This window comes from Engystomops pustulosus, chromosome 1 (assembly GCF_040894005.1).
Source record: "Engystomops pustulosus chromosome 1, aEngPut4.maternal, whole genome shotgun sequence".
Classification (NCBI taxonomy): domain Eukaryota; kingdom Metazoa; phylum Chordata; class Amphibia; order Anura; family Leptodactylidae; genus Engystomops; species Engystomops pustulosus.
In genome coordinates, this window is record NC_092411.1 from 187,415,296 (window position 1) to 187,436,265 (window position 20,970).

At 41.6% G+C, this 20,970-nt stretch overlaps 1 protein-coding gene and 1 long non-coding RNA gene across 6 annotated transcripts in view; one reads left to right on the forward strand and one right to left on the reverse strand.

Annotated features, from left to right (window-relative positions):
* LOC140069593 (tyrosine-protein phosphatase non-receptor type 9-like) overlaps positions 1-20,970 on the forward strand; it is a 43,672-nt gene that overhangs the window by 2,317 nt on the left and 20,385 nt on the right. For 3 of the 4 annotated variants that reach the window (XM_072115465.1, XM_072115484.1, XM_072115493.1), the window contains exons 2-6: positions 11,301-11,441; positions 11,907-11,996; positions 15,415-15,539; positions 16,059-16,164; positions 16,757-16,867. In XM_072115465.1, the coding sequence (XP_071971566.1) occupies positions 11,301-11,441; positions 11,907-11,996; positions 15,415-15,539; positions 16,059-16,164; positions 16,757-16,867 (573 nt within the window). The remainder of the gene's footprint in view (positions 1-11,300; positions 11,442-11,906; positions 11,997-15,414; positions 15,540-16,058; positions 16,165-16,756; positions 16,868-20,970) is intronic. The other variant, XM_072115475.1, reaches the window with a different exon arrangement.
* The window catches only part of LOC140069608 (uncharacterized), a 29,719-nt gene continuing 10,148 nt past the window's right edge, over positions 1,400-20,970 (reverse strand). Inside the window, exons 2-4 of one of the 2 annotated variants that reach the window (XR_011848823.1) lie at positions 3,804-3,914; positions 2,439-2,572; positions 1,400-2,122 (exon numbers count right to left, since the gene is read on the reverse strand). This is a non-coding gene — a long non-coding RNA (uncharacterized lncRNA). Of the gene's footprint in view, positions 2,123-2,241; positions 2,573-3,803; positions 3,915-20,970 lie in introns of both variants that reach the window. The other variant, XR_011848821.1, reaches the window with a different exon arrangement.

Below are 20,970 nucleotides of genomic sequence, written 5' to 3' on the forward strand. Positions count from 1 at the left end.
TTTGCGATTAATCCACTACTCACTATATGTACAGCCCATTTCATTCTAGTGGAATATTTAGATCATTGGTCACTAAAGCAGAATCAGAGGGGTTGCCCCAACATTTTGTAGAGAATTACATGCCGATCAGTGGAGATCCAAGCACTGGGACCTCACCGTTCCCCTTACATGCTTGACTTGCTCCGTTAAGTATCAAGCAGATCTGTGGAATATTGATACTTGGTGTGTGACATTGTGATAAGCTTTTGATACACATACTGTATCAAAAAAACTACATAATGGAGGGGAGGGAGACCAAAGCTTGTACAAATGGGCATGAACGGGACTGTGGCCTATTGATGTATCCCGCACGGTGGGGATTACAGCATGCATGGTGCCCCATCCCCCTCCAATATGTAACTTTTGTTAGATATTGATGGTCCCGTCAACAAGGATTTTACCTTTCTAACAAATAGATGCTGCAGGTAGATAGACATCATTGAATATTGAAATTCTATTTCTCTTTGTTGAGAGTTCTGTGAAGTTGCCCGCCTAGCTAGTAGGAATTACTACCAATAATTGTCATATATAAATGCCAAAAAAATGATCCAACAAACGCTATATAATAGATGGAATACTGTCTGCAACACATTGCTCTATGATATGTGTATGGGGATGAACACATCTGCAAGAAATGCTTCGGTAAATTTTAGCCTATTTCCATTGTTAATTGAAAAGCGCCACATAGGAAAGTTGTGTGAAAGCCATACGTTTACCTCAGGCTTTCATTTCCCGTTTACTGTAATATGCCCTCTTCCGTTAAGTATTCTTGCCATTTTCATATCCCCTTCTTCCAGTTGTGTCACAATATACACATTGCAGTATTTTTCTTTGATGTGCACTGGGCCTCCGACTAAGAATTGGGTCCTAAATAGTTACTCAGATACTCAAAAATGACAAACTAGCAGTTTATTTTCCTAGATTCCTGCTGTTATGATTACTTTAAAGAAATAAAGTATCAGACAAATAAACAGAATATAAATTAACTAGGAAACACATGACAAATGCTATGTAGCACGTATCCTCATGTTTTCACTGGAAGTCTTCTCTCCGTGTGTTTTGTGGAGTTTTCAAGTGTCCTCTTCATTCCTGATTTTTTTTCCTATTACATTTAAAGCAATAAAAAAATGAAGAAATTCTCCTCGACTTTTTATTATGAACTCATATGCTATGATTTCGACAATCTAGAATTATATTAAAAAGTATGCAAATCAGTCTGGGGTGCTCCGGCCACATCAACGGAGCGCCTCGCAGCGGATTGTCTTATAATTTATTCACTCCCCTGTTACGCTACAAGTCGCTCTGAAGCGCTCTGTTGATGTAGCTGGAGCACCGTTGACTGATTTGCATCAGTTTTATAACTATATTGCCTAAAATCCCTTCTTAAAGAGCTATAACAAAAGTAGTCCTGAGGAGCAAAGTTCTTCAGGAACTGGTTAGTAGGACACATTTACCATCAAAAAAACTGGTAAATACCCTTTAAAGGTTATCTTATAGGGGTTGCACCAAACCCTCCATTCAATACTATGGTGTCAGAAATTGCTGAGCACAGCAGTCTGGCATCTCCAGAAACTTTTATACCTGAGCGCTGTGCTCAGCGATTTCTGAACCTCCCATAGTATTAATAGAGCTGCAGGACTGTTGTCTGCATTCTGTATGTCCCATTCCTACTCCTATCTCTTGTCTCGGCCAGTCGACTCTTTCATGGGGCCGTAGGGACCGCATCCATGTGCATAAGTCCAAAGCAGTGAATTAGGAACCTGCTAGCATAGAATGTGTGATAATTTTGAAAAAAAAAAAAGCTTTTACATCGTGCACAGGTAGGTAATGGGCTGAGAAAACTCTTCCCACTCCAATTTCAACAGACAACCACTTTAAAAAAAAAAATCACTTAGATTTTCTTAATTTTTCTCAATTATCCAACTGTTAAATTCTGCCGGTGGCTCATTTCTGTTTTACTTGTACTGTATCAGCGATGACAAACTTGTGTAGGTGGACCTTTCACTAGCTTAGCCTGAGGTTTCCGTTTATTCACATGGTTCTTCTGAATCTGTGCATGCATCTTCCTTTGGTACAAAGTGCCCTGAAATGAAATTTTGTTTTTAGTTAAAACTATTTTTCTGATGTTTATACATACCCAATACATAAGATGGTTACAGACTTTGAGGCTCGTTTTATAGGTGAATCCCTCTTCTCACTTACCAAGTATACATTGTCTGATGGTTGAATGACCGTGACGATCAGACTGGTATATGACCATGTCTTGACTCTCCCCTGACAGGAAAGGCTGGAGTGAAGGTTTTCAACCTGCCTATAGCTTAGTTTTGTTTTTTGTTTTGGTGCATAAATTGCTGCCACAAGTGCATTTTTGTTACCCCCTCCTCATCGAGAACACATACATGTTGGGCTTGGTCATGTTTGAACTTTTCTTCACAAGCTCATAAACAGAAGTGTGCTTGACTCCTTCCGGTGTCCAAGTTTTGGAGAAATGGGAAATTCTATTATTTCTGAATCCGCTTCTGTTCACCCTCTCCTAGAAAAGAAGGCAAAAAAAATTAGGTTAAGTACTGCAGTCACTCTTGAAAGGACACTTCTCAGGAGAAACTAAACTCCTATGGGAGATTGTCTTTGCAGTCCACCTTTACAGCTTAATACCTTTTGTATGGTGCCTCCAATGCCATGCATTCTCCATTGAGGAATCTGGGAAAGGAATATGAAAATACATTTTCCATGGTGGGACCAGAAAAACTATGCCTCCAGTGCTACCTTGAAGAATAAGGCAGCTTTTTTTATACCACTGCTCAAAGTCATGTGTCATGGTTGGGTTTTATGCATGGTTACATGGAGAGGCCAGCACTTCCTTATATGGTGCCTGTATAACCACTATAAATGCTGTTAATAAATTCATAAAGATAGAGATGTATATGTGGACTTCCTCGTGCCTGAGCTGTACTTTTTTTCTTAGGTTTATAGTACAAAATAAAGACTTCTGTTATAAGAGAGCATGTGAGGGAGGCGGATTGTGCTCATAGTACATTAACAAATTATTATGATACAGCCTGATAATGCATGTTTGTTCAGTTAAATGACTTTTCTAGATCAGGCTGCAATGTTATAAGAGGGGTTTTGCCAAGTCCCATTCTTTGTAGTAGAACCTCTGGCTGGCAGTAATGGGATGGGGGAAAAGGGCACTTGCTGCCCTCCTCCCTTGCTGCTGTAGTAGTAGTAGTAGCAGTAGTAGTAGTAGTAGTATCAGCAGTAGTAGTAGTTGTGTGATCTGGTGTCTTGTTAGAAGAGTCCTTGGGCACAGAAGCGAGAACAGTCTTGTCACTGCTCTGCCTCTGACTTCTACAGCTACACTTCAGCTCCATAGCACAGCACTGCAGGAATGGGGACCTGGAAGGAGGGATTTATTTTCCATTGATTTTTACTTAATATAATTTCTTGGCCTTAAACACAAGTAAGAGAAATGATATCTTGAATGTGCCATTTGTTTGGCAAGGAGGGCAGAAATAAAGTAATTGAGGTCTGGATGACTAATGGATCTACCGCCTGGCGCTTCCAGTTTCTGGCAGAAAAAAATTGATTTTGTAGGCTAGAACTGTATTATGATGCCTCTTACCGAGTGAAAGTATGTGGTGTGTCTAAAGCAGAGATGAAAAGTAGTGGCATTAGTCGCATAACATTCGTCTCTGAGTATTTGATGCTTGGTATAGACTGGAAGCTTTACGCTTCATGTTTTGATTTGTGATGTTACTACTGACCTTCTGAATGTAAGGTCATGGGTTCCCTTGGGTGTTCTTCCCACGTGTCTGGACGAGTACAATTGGATAGGATGATGGAGATTTTACACTTTCAGGTTTTAGACATCCTGCCTAAAAAATGGGTGATAACCATGTCAATGTCTTTTGATTCCACGTTTTAATTATCTACCTGATCATTAATATAATATGACTATTGTGACAAGACCGGTCATATCTGATAGGAAATGTAATTATGAAATTATCAGCTACATGCAGTCCCTTCTGGAAATGTTATCAGCATATGCCATTGTCCTAACAATAATTAGTTACAGGTAATTGGTTCTGACACAACACGCTGTGAGCTTCAGCTATGCACTTCCTTCATTCAGATGTGATTGTATTACTACCGGAACCAGCTGCTGTGTTATGTAGAGCACTTAAAAAGGACCTGTCACCAACCAAACATTTATAATCACTTTGGGTCGAATCTCTCTCCTGTGTTTTGTAGAAAGTGAAGTTGATATAGCACACCCTGACTTCTCTGTGTTATTGCTGTAGGTACTGCGCATGCACTATAAAGGGGTATTATTAGCTTGAAGTTTCTGTTCATTCAAATGGTTCTTCCGAATCTCTGCATGCAAAACATTTCTTTTGGTACAAAGTGTCCTGAAATAATATTTTGCTTTAGTTAAAAATACCCTGCTTATTTTATATTTACATACCATATGCATACTATGGTTAGACTTCAAGCAACAGATGTTTATTTTTTTAATTTGAGGCATGAACAGCTGTCATACAGGTCGATTAAGACCCTAAACCAGGGGTAGGGAACCTATGGCTCGGGAGCCAGATGTGGCTCTTTTGTTGGCTGCATCTGGCTCTCAGACAGATCTTTAATACATAGTGATGGCTGCTGTGTGTGTCTTAGGCCCCTTCCACACTTGCGTTGCAGATCACGTCAGAGTTTGATCAGGGTGCGATCAGGGTTTGGTCAGTGAAAAATGCACATTTTGCATCAGAGTTCAATCAGTTTTCAGTCTCAGTTTGTTCAGTGTCTCAGTTTTTCACGCGCATTTTCAATGCAATTTCAATGCGTTTTTCACGCACAGATAATGGCAATTGATGTGTGAAAAACGCATTGCACTTGCAAGTGTCTCAGTGTGCAATGCGTTTTTGATGCGTGTGACTTGCAAAAGTAGAGCATGTCGAGATTTAAACGCACGTAAAAAAAAAAAACGCGCGTGTGTGCGTGAAAAAATATGCAAGTCTGCAAAGACCCATTGATTACAATGGGTCAGAGTGCAATGCAAGTTCTGCGCGTCAAAAGCACCTGCAGAAAACACGCGTGAAAAACTCAAGTGTGAAAGGGGCCTTAGACTGATCACTGGACACAGGCAGCGATGTAACCGCAGCCTACATCCTTTGTATGACCCAGGCACCATCGCCTGGCTCAAAGAGAAGAGCGTGGGAGTGATGAGGAGCTGGCTGCAGGGAGCCCTTGTAAGTGAATATTCTTTTTTTTTTTTTTTTGCTGTGACTACCTATCTACTCGGAGTATGTGCTGTGGCTACTTATCTACTTGGGGGCATGTGCTGTGGCTACCTATCTACTGGCAGTATGTGCTGTGGCTACATATCTACTGGGAGTATGTGCTGTGGCTACTTATCTACTTGGGGGCATGTGCTGTGGCTACATATCTACTGGCAGTATGTGCTGTGGCTACATATCTACTGGCAGTATGTGCTGTGGCTACATATCTACTGGGAGTATGTGCTGTGGCTACTTATCTACTTGGGGGCATGTGCTGTGGCTACCTATCTACTGGCAGTATGTGCTGTGGCTACCTTTCTACTGGGAGTATGTGCTGTGGCTACCTTTCTACTGGGAGTATGTGCTGTGGCTACCTTTCTACTGGGAGTATGTGCTGTGGCTACCTTTCTACTGGGAGTATGTGCTGTGGCTACCTTTCTACTGGGAGTATGTGCTGTGGCTACCTTTCTACTGGGAGTATGTGCTGTGGCTACTTATCTACTTGGGGGCATGTGCTGTGGCTACCTATCTACTGGCAGTATGTGCTGTGGCTACCTTTCTACTGGGAGTATGTGCTGTGGCTACCTTTCTACTGGGAGTATGTGCTGTGGCTACCTTTCTACTGGGAGTATGTGCTGTGGCTACCTTTCTACTGGGAGTATGTGCTGTGGCTACTTATCTACTTGGGGGCATGTGCTGTGGCTACCTATCTACTGGCAGTATGTGCTGTGGCTACCTTTCTACTGGGAGTATGTGCTGTGGCTACCTTTCTACTGGGAGTATGTGCTGTGGCTACCTTTCTACTGGGAGTATGTGCTGTGGCTACCTTTCTACTGGGAGTATGTGCTGTGGCTACCTTTCTACTGGGAGTATGTGCTGTGGCTACCTTTCTACTGGGAGTATGTGCTGTGGCTACCTTTCTACTGGGAGTATGTGCTGTGGCTACCTTTCTACTGGGAGTATGTGCTGCGGCTACCTATCCAACGGGAGTATGTGCTGCAGCTACCTATCTAACGGGAGTATGTGCTGCAGATACCTATATACTGGGGGCATGTGCTATGGCTACATATATACTGGGGGACATGTGCTATGGCTACCTATCTGGTTGCCCCTGGTCTTTATAGGAACTGCGAAAGTGGGAAGTGCCCCTTTAAATCCGCGAGTGATGGCGCATGTGCTGGCCAGCCGGGAGGCGGAAAGTGGTGAGTTGAATGAGCTCGGAAAGGGGCGCCGCCACAGAGAGGGGCACAGGTGTGCCTGCGATCCGAGACCTAGATTGCAGGGGCCCGTGACCCTGGGACTACCTATCTACTAGGGGGCATGTACACATGATATGGCTCTTCCGGAATAACATTTTAAAGTATGTGGCGTTCATGGCTCTCTCGGCCAAAAAGGTTCCTGACCCCTGCCCTAAACCTTAGGTCCATACTGACCTGTTGTTGGTTTAGCGTCATAAATCGAACTATACCTCTTAAACGGCCACATAAAATAATATATTTGTATTCGTATTGCCGTTCGTCTGTGCATGGTTGTGGTTGGCTATGGACCAGTCACCCACTGTGACACCACACATTGTAAATACTACTGATGTGTAATATGTGAAAAATTGAAGCCATAATTTACCCTTGGTATTAAACATTTCTCTTTTCTAGGGTGGATTGCTAATTGTTGACTATTTTCACATGGTTAAGATATTGAGATGCTGATGTTGTATAGTCACACATTATACAATCTTAGTCATTCTGTTATTTGTACACTCTGCTTATTGTCATATCACAAATGAACAGGTGAAGCAATATGTGGTGTTAACTACTTTTAGCCATTTTTATTAATCCCAATATCTCAAAACACAGCTTATCCAGCAGATTCCAGGTAATAAATGGCCCCTAAGAGTCAGGTCCTTTCCTCTCATTCTCAGTACAGTGTATAGTAATGAGAGAGCTGCTGGGTATGGCATATTGATTCTTTTTGGAACACAGTCCAGGCTTTTATCATGTATAGCCACCTTCCCCTTTTGTATTGACAGGTTTCATCTGTGTCTGTGAGCTGACTTTCCTTTCTTTTCCTGCTGCTTGTCCATTGATTCACTCTACAGACAGTATTGGTGAATAAATAGAATAGGGCACTTTTTCAGCAAATCTAACACACTGGTGTTCTGATTTATTAATCTTGTAATATGACATTTTGTTAAAATGCTGTATAGACATGAAATTTTAGTACACAAAGTTCCATAAGGTATTTTCGTTTTAGATTCTTTTTTTTTCTTTAATATATATTGTATATTGTATGTGGGGAGATGTGGTAAATCTATTTTTTTTTCTAAAAAAAAAAAAAAAAATCAAGCTGCTCCATCCCATAGAGATTTGTATTCCAGCCTGTATAGTGTCTATCTATGGAGGCTGCATGAGCTCTCACATATTGTATAAGCCGACCTGAATATAAGCAGAGTCTCCTAATTTTAACACAAAAAAGTGGAAAAAGCTATGGACTAGAGCAGGGGTCAGGAACCTTTTTGGCCGAGAGAGCCATGAACGCCACATACTTTAAAATGTTATTCCGGAAGAGCCATATCATGTGTACATGCCCCCTAGTAGATAGGTAGTCCCAGGGTCACGGGCCCCTGCAATCTAGGTCTCGGATCGCAGGCACACCTGTGCCCCTCTCTGTGGCGGCGCCCCTTTCCGAGCTCATTCAACTCACCACTTTCCGCCTCCCGGCTGGCCAGCACATGCGCCATCACTCGCGGATTTAAAGGGGCACTTCCCACTTTCGCAGTTCCTATAAAGACCAGGGGCAACCAGATAGGTAGCCATAGCACATGTCCCCCAGTATATATGTAGCCATAGCACATGCCCCCAGTATATAGGTATCTGCAGCACATACTCCCGTTAGATAGGTAGCTGCAGCACATACTCCCGTTGGATAGGTAGCCGCAGCACATACTCCCAGTAGAAAGGTAGCCACAGCACATACTCCCAGTAGAAAGGTAGCCACAGCACATACTCCCAGTAGAAAGGTAGCCACAGCACATACTCCCAGTAGAAAGGTAGCCACAGCACATACTCCCAGTAGAAAGGTAGCCACAGCACATACTCCCAGTAGAAAGGTAGCCACAGCACATACTCCCAGTAGAAAGGTAGCCACAGCACATACTCCCAGTAGAAAGGTAGCCACAGCACATACTCCCAGTAGAAAGGTAGCCACAGCACATACTCCCAGTAGAAAGGTAGCCACAGCACATACTCCCAGTAGAAAGGTAGCCACAGCACATACTGCCAGTAGATAGGTAGCCACAGCACATGCCCCCAAGTAGATAAGTAGCCACAGCACATGCCCCCAAGTAGATAAGTAGCCACAGCACATACTCCCAGTAGAAAGGTAGCCACAGCACATACTCCCAGTAGAAAGGTAGCCACAGCACATACTCCCAGTAGAAAGGTAGCCACAGCACATACTCCCAGTAGAAAGGTAGCCACAGCACATACTCCCAGTAGAAAGGTAGCCACAGCACATACTCCCAGTAGAAAGGTAGCCACAGCACATACTCCCAGTAGAAAGGTAGCCACAGCACATACTGCCAGTAGATAGGTAGCCACAGCACATGCCCCCAAGTAGATAAGTAGCCACAGCACATACTCCCAGTAGATATGTAGCCACAGCACATACTGCCAGTAGATATGTAGCCACAGCACATACTGCCAGTAGATATGTAGCCACAGCACATGCCCCCAAGTAGATAAGTAGCCACAGCACATACTCCCAGTAGATATGTAGCCACAGCACATACTGCCAGTAGATAGGTAGCCACAGCACATGCCCCCAAGTAGATAAGTAGCCACAGCACATACTCCGAGTAGATAGGTAGTCACAGCAAAAAAAAAAAAAAAAGAATATTCACTTACAAGGGCTCCCTGCAGCCAGCTCCTCATCACTCCCACGCTCTTCTCTTTGAGCCAGGCGATGGTGCCTGGGTCATACAAAGGATGTAGGCTGCGGTTACATCGCTGCCTGTGTCCAGTGATCAGTCTAAGGCCCCTTTCACACTTGAGTTTTTCACGCGTGTTTTCTGCAGGTGCTTTTGACGCGCAGAACTTGCATTGCACTCTGACCCATTGTAATCAATGGGTCTTTGCAGACTTGCATATTTTTTCACGCACACACGCGCGTTTTTTTTTTTTACGTGCGTTTAAATCTCGACATGCTCTACTTTTGCAAGTCACACGCATCAAAAACGCATTGCACACTGAGACACTTGCAAGTGCAATGCGTTTTTCACACATCAATTGCCATTATCTGTGCGTGAAAAACGCATTGAAATTGCATTGAAAATGCGCGTGAAAAACTGAGACACTGAACAAACTGAGACTGAAAACTGATTGAACTCTGATGCAAAATGTGCATTTTTCACTGACCAAACCCTGATCGCACCCTGATCAAACTCTGACGTGATCTGCAACGCAAGTGTGGAAGGGGCCTAAGACACACACAGCAGCCATCACTATGTATTAAAGATCTGTCTGAGAGCCAGATGCAGCCAACAAAAGAGCCACATCTGGCTCCCGAGCCATAGGTTCCCTACCCCTGGACTAGAGTATAAGCAAAGGGTGGGAAATGCATTGGTCACAGCCCCTGTAGTGTATAGCCTGCCAAGCCCCCCTGTAGTGTATAGCCTGCCAGCCCCCGCCCCCAGTATGCCTGTAGGAAAAAACTAAAAGTGTAACTCCGCTTATACTCGAGTATATCACCTTAATCTCTATGTTTAGTTAAACAGCTCTGAGATGAGAGGATTAATTTCCACTTTAAAGGAAATCTACCACCAGGATGAAGGATTGTGAACCAAGCACACTGACATACTGGTGTTTGTCTCCCCTGGCAGGATCTGCTCTTCTTTTAGCTTCTTAAAAAAAACCTTTTATTATATTATGCAAATGAGCCAGATGGGCTCATAGGCTCATTTGCATAATTTGTAAAGCCTTTTTTCTTTAGGAAAAAGGATATAAGCAACTTAAAGAAGAGTGGATCCTGCCAGAGGGGGCACAGACCTGCATGTCAGTGTGCTTGGTTTATAATCTTTCATCTTGTTGGTAGATGTCCTTTTATAAAGAGTGATAAAAAAATAGCCCCATTAACCTCAGGTTACTCTTCATCTTAACACACACAGACCAGATTCCAGAAAGTTACCCAAAAGGAGACAGACATGTTTAGTATGTAGTCTATAAACTTTCCTTGCCTACACCTTGAATATGTCCAAAGAACGAAATATGAACCTAAACTTCTAATTACCAAACTCCTCTACCTTCACTGTAAGATTTTTTTCATCTGTATTGCAGAAAGAGAGGATTTAAAAAAAAAAAAAAAAAAAAAACCCCACTGTCCATTACTGCGGTCTCAACAGTTTGTAATTCTGCCTTGATCAGAGACAGACTGGTTGTTGGGGGGTTACACCGTTCCACTGGACCATATAAAAGAAACTAATTGTTAAATGTATGGCTATGGCGCGACGTTGAACATACACATGAACGTATACCCGCCGACATGTCCTATCTCTTCCCTGTGTACAGAATAGTATGGTGCCACACATTTCTCCGTGCGGTCATTGCCGTCTATTGGGGACGTATGTACTGCCGCACATGCGTCCCCCGTACGGTCGTGTGTATGCGGCCTTACACTGACCAGTCTAGGAGAGCAAAAACTGCAATAACGCAGAGTAAAATTGTAAAGTAAGGGGGTTAAAATGATTTTTATTGTGTAAACATCTCTAGGGGATTAAAATTTGAGAACTTTCTTTCATGGACAAACCCCTTTAACTGCATTTATGAAATGGTTCGCTCTGGATCCATCTTATTAAAGGTCCCCTGCTCCATATTTTCTCCACTTTTTTTTTTCATCCAAATGTAAATGCAAAAAATGTTTCTGAATTATACAGTATAGTGTTTTGTAAATGTAGTATTCGGTTCATCATTTTAATCATTTCTTCTCATTTGACAGGCAATTGAGGAATTTATTTCTGAATTGAAGAATCGAGAACAACCCCAAGTGGTTACGGTGCCTCCTAACACTGCTGTGAAATTTTTAATGGCCCGAAAGTTTGATGTTTCAAGAGCTATTGATTTGTTTCAAGCTTACAGAGTAAGTCCCATTTTTATTTTAAATAGTTGCTTTAAAGGGATGGGGTGAGTAAAAACTTTCTTTAAAAAATTGGTAGTATCTGAGGAAGCTATCTCGTTTCTAAGGGACAACATGACTACATTTATGAGAAATTATCTTCACACAGGAACTTCACTTTTTTAATAACATCCAATTGAAGAAATGTTTACATGTGGCAAATGAATTAAATTTGAATGTTCAGGTGGGAAAACCCCTTTAATTAAACAAGCAAGAATGTTCAAACATTGGCAAGTGTTTGTTTGAAGGACTGACCAATCTCTGATTAGTGGAACTGAACCAACAAGCTGAGTTCAGTTTTGCTACTTAGAATTCAGACTTTTTATTCCATCAGTCACACACAGCAAGTTTGATTGAACAAACCCATTCATTCGACACCATCCTTATGATCATGACCATCCTCTGCTCATCTATTGCTTCTGTTAACAGAATACAAGACTTAAAGAAGGCATCTACAACATAAATCCAGATGAGGAACCACTGCGCTCTGAGCTACTAAGTGGTAAATTTACAGTATTGGTGGGTATTACCTTTTAAGTATTTTCAACACTCTTAAATTATTTTACATAATTTTGCTTATAACCAACTATTGCTGCACAGACTTTGCTCATGATACATGATGGAGGTCACGTGACTGAGGCCTTGTAACACAAAGTCTGGACATGAAGGACTTTTGCCACAAAAACGGAAGCTGATTGGATACCAACAGCTATGTTACCAAGGCACTAACATGAGCAGGCCCCTGAGATCGGATCTCTGGAATTTCATCTGTCTTTAATGGGTTGGCCACTGATTAACCACTTTACCAGGATAAGTACTAGATCCTAATAGGGTCACCCATATTGTACTTACCCTGGTAAAGTTTTCCTGTTGCCGTCAAGAGATTTAGGTCTTGTGACCACCAGCAGCAAGACTTGGGACTTCCTGTGGTTTCCCATGTACTACTGACTTTCGGCAGATGGAGGGGGCTCTGCAGTTGTTACAGTATGCACACAAAGGACATCTGCTTTATCAGCAAGACAGTAATGACTGCATCGCCCCCTCCATCAACCGGAAGCTAGCATGGCACAAGCAATTACATCAAGTCCCAAGTCATGCAGCTCAAAGGTCACTTGATCCCTGGCTCCTGCTGGCAAGGGGGAGATTTATCAGAAGTGTCTGAGGTAAAACTTCTAGTTGCTCACAGCACCCAATCAGAGCACAGCTTTAATTTTATAAACTGCTGTGGGAAAATGAACGCTGAGCTCTAACTGGTTGGCATGAGCAACTGGAACAGTTCTCCTCTCAGACACTTGTGGTAAGTTTTTCCCAAAAACTTTATCGCACACGAACATAGCCCCGCTCGCTCCTCTCCATAGAGAATCATAGTATGGCGCAATATAGGACATGTGATCAATGCGCTGCGACCGTTTGCTATTGGTGTCTATGGGAACCAGTTTGCGGCTGGATATCTGTCCCATTACGTTCGTGTGCATGGTGCCTTAAATATTGTACAGGTGACCCTACTAAGATCTTGTACTTACCCCTGGTAAAGTTTCTTTTATGTGACATCCTAAAGAATAACCCATTGTATACTGGTGTTGATGGCATAAGGGTTGCTTGCTAGCATAGGACTAGGGCTCTGCTATAGAGACTTCATAGGTAAGGTCCAGATATATCTCTCAGTGGTAAGGTATTATGGAGAGATTTTATTCTATTGTGTGTTTGGCCACTCCTATATCGGTCTCACAATAATTGATAAGTAACTGATAATATAACCGGGGTGTGTACTGGCCAGAACGCTGTTATAAAGGTAATGGCTTTGCTTTCAGTTACTGTACTTGTAGTCTGTGTTCTATGTGTATATATTGCCACAAACTAGAATTAATCTCGATAAATGTACCCTACATTTGAGATTGTCCTTAGCTCTAGTCACCTTTTGTACATAGCCTTTTGGCATCAAGTATAGCATTGCATAATTTAGTTTTAGTATCACATTTTTCACACTGAAAGCAAATTGCAAGTCTGGACAACGAAAAAGTAAAATATTTCATACTTATTTAACCCCTTAGTAACCACCCATACGGGTTTCTACGTCTGTCACTAAGGGGCCTTAGGCAAGGCTGAGGGGTTTCTTCGTTGGCCTAACCTGTTTTGCACGGGCCCACGGTGCTGGAAAGAGTAGTGCTTCTGCTGTCTTATGACAGCAGGGACCCTGCTTTAACAGTCCAGATCGGAACAGACTCAAAAACACAGTAAGGTAAAGCCTTCTAAAGTAATAACCGGATAAAGTGACACATGCTGGTTTTGAAAAATAGGTCTTGGTCATCAAGGCACAAATGAGCTTGGTCACTTAGGGGTTAATATTGGGCTTGGTGAAACCTTATTGTCACATGAAGTCATTGCCACTACAATAGCCTTTATTGCACACAGCAAGCAATCCAAAAATGCAATTACATTTTTGAAGAGCAGAATACAATTAAAAGTAGTTCTATGATTTGGTTTTCGGCAGCAACAATCTGCAGCGATTTCAACCAATTGCAGATGACTGTGTGCTTTGTCCATGAACAAATGGTGGCTAACTCAAGGACTTAATTGGTTTCTATTGAGCATGTTCACAACACGGCACGTGGACTGTACATCACCGCACAAGGCACATGCTGGCTGCCTGCACTGTAACTGATAGGGCTGGTGCTATATCTGCTCTAAGCTTCAGGCATCCCCCTCTATGGCCCACGCCCCATTGCTCATGTGCATGAGGCCTAAAGCTGGAGACACATGGGGAGATTTTTCAAAACTATGGCAAAGTATACCAGTGCAGAGTAAGAATATCTGAGTCTTCTGCTGTGCCACATTTAACACTGGCATAGTTTAACACGGTCTAGTTGTACTTTGCACCATTTTTTTGTTGGTCTAGTTCACTCCAGAAAACTGTGCCAAGATTTTGGCGCCTCTGCGTAACTTTTGGCGAATGGACTTTTAATCTCCCCCATAAAGTTTTTATTGCTTTTGTTTATTGCTGAATTTTAGAAAAATAACTCTACTTATCTCCTCAGCTGAACTTGCCTTACACCTTAGTCTGCGGATAGGGGATAAATGTCCATTTTAGTGTGGTTGCCCCCTTAATCAAGATGTTTGTAGAATTCTTCATATACATAACACATAAGCAACAACAATAATTAGTGAGTCTGAGCTAGAAGGAAGAAAAATTGATGGAACATGGCACATGCTGAGATGGGAAAACAGAACCAAGAACATACCTGCCGAAATATCCACTTGCAGGGTTAGAGGAAGAGGGGACAGCAAGGTCTCTGCTGTAGGGAAGTTGCTGAAAGCATCCCAGTCAGGGTCTGCAGGGAGTGTGCCCCTTTTAAATGTTTTTTTTTTTATTTTTTTTTTCCTGCAGCATTCCATTTCCAGGCAATTTTGACCATAATTGTATTTTCTTTAATGAAAATCTACCACAAAAAACCTATCATTATATACCAGGGACTTCCTTATAAATCCAGGCACTGTGACTGTGGTAGTCTTCTAATATTTGGTATCCATGTCCTCTTTCCTCCTAAAACTGACTTTTAAAATTATGCTAATTAGTTTGAAGGGCTATGGGAGTCTTATCAAAGCCCCTGCAGATCCGCAGACTTCTTACCTTATGAAGGAGAACTCTTCCCCTCCCCCCTCATTGTGTGCTCACTGCTGCCTAGATCAGGTCACAGGCTGAGACTGCTGTAAAAGTTGATCTTTGAAGGAAGCAAATCTGTAGATTACTACAGTCACGTTGCCTGGATTTATTAGTAAGTGTCCCATGTTAATCGCTCTTGATTTTGATGGTAGATTCCTTTAAGACGACATCCTGCTCTGTGTATTGACATACATTTATTGGCTTGAAGCCCTAAAGTATAGGGCTATACATTTCATTCCTAGTGTATCATAATGACATTGTTTGTGTCAATTACAGCCCGGAAGAGATGCAAATGGAGCAGCACTAGCCTTGTTCACTGCTAGACTTCACCGGCCGGATGTAACCACGCACAAGGCAGTTCTGCAGGCAATTATCTACCAGCTAGATAAAGCCATTGAGAGGTAATTTATTGACAAGGAATCTCTTCATTCTTTCCTTCCCATCAGAACAAAGCAATGAAGACGGGGAAGCTTTCAGATAATCTGTTTTGGGGAAAAATGAGTAATACATTTCATTGTTGTTGGGGTGGGGGGTTGATGATGATATGGGATATTATTGGGATTTCAGTGAATGACATGTGAAAGCAGATCTCCTTATCTTATTGATTTTTTTTTTTTTTTTTTTTTTTTTCTTTCTTTCTGCCTGTTCTGTGCCAAAAGTGCTTCATGGAAGGAAGCTGGAACGTTATTAACCTTATGAATGAATGAGACTTTTACAGCATCATAAATTAAACATGACTGAGTTGCATTAGATCCAAGCTTTATTTCCCTTCATTTCTTTTAATTCAGATGTTATCTATGGTGTGTGGACATTATTACATTGGTTAAAATATTAGCTGTTTAAAAATGACTTGCAGTATTTTTAATTGATGCATTAACTCAATTTTTCTTTAACTGATTTTTTTTTTTTTTGGCTCATAGGGTAGAGACGCAGAGAAATGGGCTTATTTTCATTTATGATATGATTAATTCCACTTATGGAAACTTTGATTATGAACTGTGTGTAAAGATATTGAACCTTTTAAAGGTATGTTATTGATTTATATATTAGATTTTTTTTACTTTTTTACTATGTTACTGTCATTTATTAAGTAATCATTGTTATTTAGTAAAGAAAACTTTTTATGAAAGCTTTTCACTACACCATTAATGCACAATTAAATTGAAAGTCCAGAGCAATAAGGTTCAGTAAATCCTGCACACTCGCAGAGCAAGTTTCTTCTGACAAGCTTTCTCATGCCACTTTGTAACTTTTTTGATAAACTAAAAAATAGAAAAATTTTTTTGTAAACTTTGGAAAAATTTGGTTGTAGGCAAAATCACATATCCTTAGTACTATATCATCTGACAATGCCATATAGTCCTGGTTGCTAAAGAAGTGTTAAAAATGGCTAAGGTGCACTTGCCCTCTCTGTGGGCACGCAGGTTGGTTCTGGGAGACTGTAAGCCTGTGGCTGTTAGATACTTATGTCAGACACAATTGCTTTCTAAACATGTGTGTTTTATGTCGTCCTTGCTGATGTAAGTGGAATATAGGTATTGGCAGGTGATTGCAATTATTTTAAGGATGCATTTTTTTTTCTTATATTTAATTTTTCATTCCTTCCTTTTGTCCCCAGGGCGCTTTTCCTGCGCGGTTAAAATGTGTTTTTATTGTGTCTTCTCCTCTTTGGTTTCGAGCTCCATTTGCAGTTTTACGTCTTTTCGTCAGAGAAAAGCTGAGAGAACGGGTAGCGTATTATATTTTTCTATGTTTTCTTTTTGCATTTTTTTTTTCCTTTCGTTTTGTTTGTGTTGTTTTTTTTTTTTTTTATGATTTGGCCTGGAATACCAATGAGTTATTGGGAAAAATAAAATGTATTTAACTTTGGTAGTCAAATTCCATCTGTAACCAAAGAATAGGATTAGCCCTAAAGGGGTTATCCCTCAAACCAAGTTGGGCCCTATCCACGGGATGGAACCTAACTTGCTGATTGGTGGGGTCTCTGTGATGAGACCCCCACAGATCACGAGAATGAGGTGTCCGATGGGGCCCTGGGTACCTCAGTTGGACCTCTTGTTGCTCCCGGAGATTAATGGAGCAGACGGGCGCTCATAACCTGCTGCTCCATACATCTCCATGAAGCGGATGGAAATTGCCGAGTGCCTGCTCCATTAATCTTCTAGAGCGACCACCAGACACCTCATTCTTGTGATCTGTGGGGGGTCTCATCACAGGTCAGTGGGACGCCCCCTTAAAACCGGGTAGCTTTTGCCTTGTATGAATATTCAGCAAAGTACCCATTAAAATCGATGTTCTCTCAATTGTACTCCAAACCCCTTGATTTAGAACTCCTTAAAGGAAACCTACCATTACGGATTTACCTACTAAGGTATATCTGGTGGCAGGTTACTGTACTGTAGTGTAACCTAATTCTTTTTGTATTAAAACTTTTTTTGTGCCCCAGAACCTAATAAAACTTTGAACTGATGTATAAGCAAATTTTCTTAGGATGCTACTGGGGCATGAAGTAGCCGCACCATGTAGCCTCTTTCGATCCCTCCTACCACAGTCTTCTGTGCACCACAGCTGCAATCACTTGTCTGAGAAGCCAGAGCTACTGTGCATGTGCAGAACTCCGGCCTTTCAGATGTGTACGTGCTGTGGTAGGAGGAATCCAAAGTGGCTACTAGGGTCTGGAGTAGCTGTAGCTGCGGCTCCACATTGCGGGTACTTTACACCCCAGTAGCCTCTGATCTGATGTAAATGCAAATTTTCTCCAAAGTTTTATTTCAAAATGCATTGGGCTAAACTACCTTACAGTAAACTTTGTAGCCTCCTTCCTTCTAAAATTGACTTATTCTGCTTTTAGCCTGAAGGGTTCCTGCAGCAGTTACCTTGGCCCCTCTGTCCTGCAAGTTCACAGGCTTTTACAGTATGCATGGAGAACAACTTCCCCCTGAAACTTTCTCAGCTGCTGTGTGAATGCTTCTGCTCCCCTAAACCCCCCCCCTCCCCCCGCCTGATGTAATCTGTGAATCTGCAGCATGGGGGGGGGGGTCTGGAACCACCCCAAGGAGCACTTAAGGCTTGTTAGCATTATATTAAAAGTTTTTTTTAGAAAGGAAGGAGGCCTTAAATACACGATTGTCACAGTGATGAATTTATGAGTTAGTGCCCCTGGTTTATCATGTTTGATTTTGATGGTATATTTCATCTTAAGGACAACCTGTTCGGGGTCCTGTTTCCTGTACACTGAAAATTAGGGACTTCTGACTGGGTCTGTGATGACAATTGTTTTAATCACTTTCCAACCAATGGCATAATACATCATGTTTTGGAAAGCTTTCCCAGTACTTGATGTATTGATAAATCATGTGTGATGATGTGCACTCATTTGCTTGGGGGTGGCAGTGGCAGAAGAGAATACCCTGCTACTTATATAGATTTTCTTGACTGTATCATTCTAGAAGGTTTACAATGCAGTTTCTCCCTGTTTGCTGCCCTGCAGTGCCTTCAGATAGTGCTGATCCAGTTGTATGGATGTCCATGGTATAATCCTATTGGCAGTCTGCTTATGCGTATGCTGTGATACTCAAGGATACATCAGTGTATTATACTGAATTGGCATTCAGATGGTCACTTATTAACTCCCATAATTGTAACAAAAATAAGCCCTATATAACCACATTCACAGAAAAATATATGTATATTTTGTGCCAAGCGATAAAAGTAATTTTTAGCTTTTTTTTTATTTTATTTTGATTAAGACTGAATAGCTGTGATGGGATGGGAAGTTTTTAAGGATAATTAGGGTAATCCACTTGGACATGTAACCAGAATTTTAGCCCTCCATGCCAAGAATGCCTGCTACCGTAGTAAAGGATTACCAGTACTCCCAATATGACCTAAAATTAGCTACCAGTGAGGCACTGTACCAGAATTACAGCCATTTTTTCTGTTATGCAAACTTTACTCACATCGAAGATATGACTCTGGTTTTCTCCCACTCCTATAATAATAATTCTTTATTTATATAGCGCACACAAATTACGCAGCGCTGCACAAGCATAGCAAATTGGTCCCTGTCCCCATGGGGCTCACAATCTAAACAACCTACCAGTATGTTCCTAGGCTGCCAGTGAACCATGCCCCCTTATTTTGCCTGGCAGCTCTGTGTTTCTTCAAATATCGGACACTGCCCTGCCTCCTTGTTCCTGATTGACAGGTCTCATAGTTGGGATCTGCTGCGGCATGGAACTAGTACTTAGACTGCCTGACAATAGTCAACTACAGACCTATAAAGCTCCGTTTACTAATAGGAAATATTGTCAAAGTTTTAACCCGGTCCCTTGTGTTACATTCATATCATATGACCACGGTGATATCATCTAAGGTCGTGTACCCTTTAGATTTCCAAAATGTACCCCATGTAAGTAGATGACCACAAGAAATCCCAGCATGTCTCAATGGAGGACGGGGGACAGTAGAATCCTGTGGAGACTGATGTGATTCCATGTGATCATATACATATGAGTAGATATGGCAAATTTTATTAGGAAAAGGACCCTCAAGGATATCAAAATTGATTTATGGGGATGTAAGGGAAACAATTTTTATCTAAAAGAAGAGTCTCAGTTAATAGGGCTCTATGGGAACCTGTCACAAGTAGTATTTGTGAACAAGTGACAGGTTCCCTTTTAATATGATATATGTGGATATAAACTTTATTTTGGGTACTCTGCATAGAGTAGAAGGGCAATAGCACTATTTGGCTTTTAGAGTGGATTAAGTTTTGATTTTAATTTTTATGATCCAGTAGATTAAGGTTTTTAAAAAAATATATAATACATGCAATTTCATTTTTACTTTGCACCATTCATTGCTCAGTACCTTCACTAAACTTGATAAATTTGAGGGTTTTTTGTTTTCAAAATAGGTTTACTTGTTTCTGCTGTGGTGGAACCCCAGGAGCTCTGCAAATGTATACTGAATTATTCCTCCTGAGAACTAGGAGAGTTGTTCAATCAAGCCAAGCAAAATATTAGTCTTGGCTACTAGAAACTGTTAGTTTAGCCAGACAGGGTGCAGCGCTTCATGATGAAACCTGTGCCTCTCCCATTAGAGGGTTAACATGATGACCTTTTGAGGAGGTTCTCATTAATCCTAAACGAGAAACTTTGAAATAAGATCATGTAGAAGTGAACATATAGCAATACAAGTGGTCTACATCAGTGTTCCACCAACCACCGGGCTGTGGAACAGCTGGTACCAGGCTGCAGCCAACCTCTGTAAAATCAAAACAAAAAAAAAAGTACTCACCTTCCCAGTTCCTCTGCAGCTGTCTTCTCTTCCTTTTACTTAATTTCCACTCTAATGCACTGCTCTATTACCGACAAGCGTCTGGATTTCATCACATCGTATCTACCGACAATAGAACACTGCATTAATGCGAAGGACAAGTGAAGGAAGAGAAGACTGCTGCAGGGGAATGAAGTGGAGTATTTATTTATTTATTTATTTTTGTCAGTTCAGCTTGGAAAGGGGACGCTGGAAGCAGAGGGTGGGGGAAGCTAACAGAAAGGGGGCATGGGAGGAAGGTATGATGCAGAAAAGGGGACAATACAAGTGGGGGGTGCTTCTTCAGGAGGTGGGGCAATATAAGCTAGGCACCCAGGTGAATTCAAATATACATTTTTGGCTATGAAACTATGAAACCAGACAACATCCCTTCACCCCCACCCCACCGGTCCCTGGAGAAAATTTATGTTTACCGCTGGTCCCTGGGCAAAAAAAAGGTTGGGGACCACTTGTCTACATGATGCTTTGCTAGTTTGAAAGTTAGCTGACGCT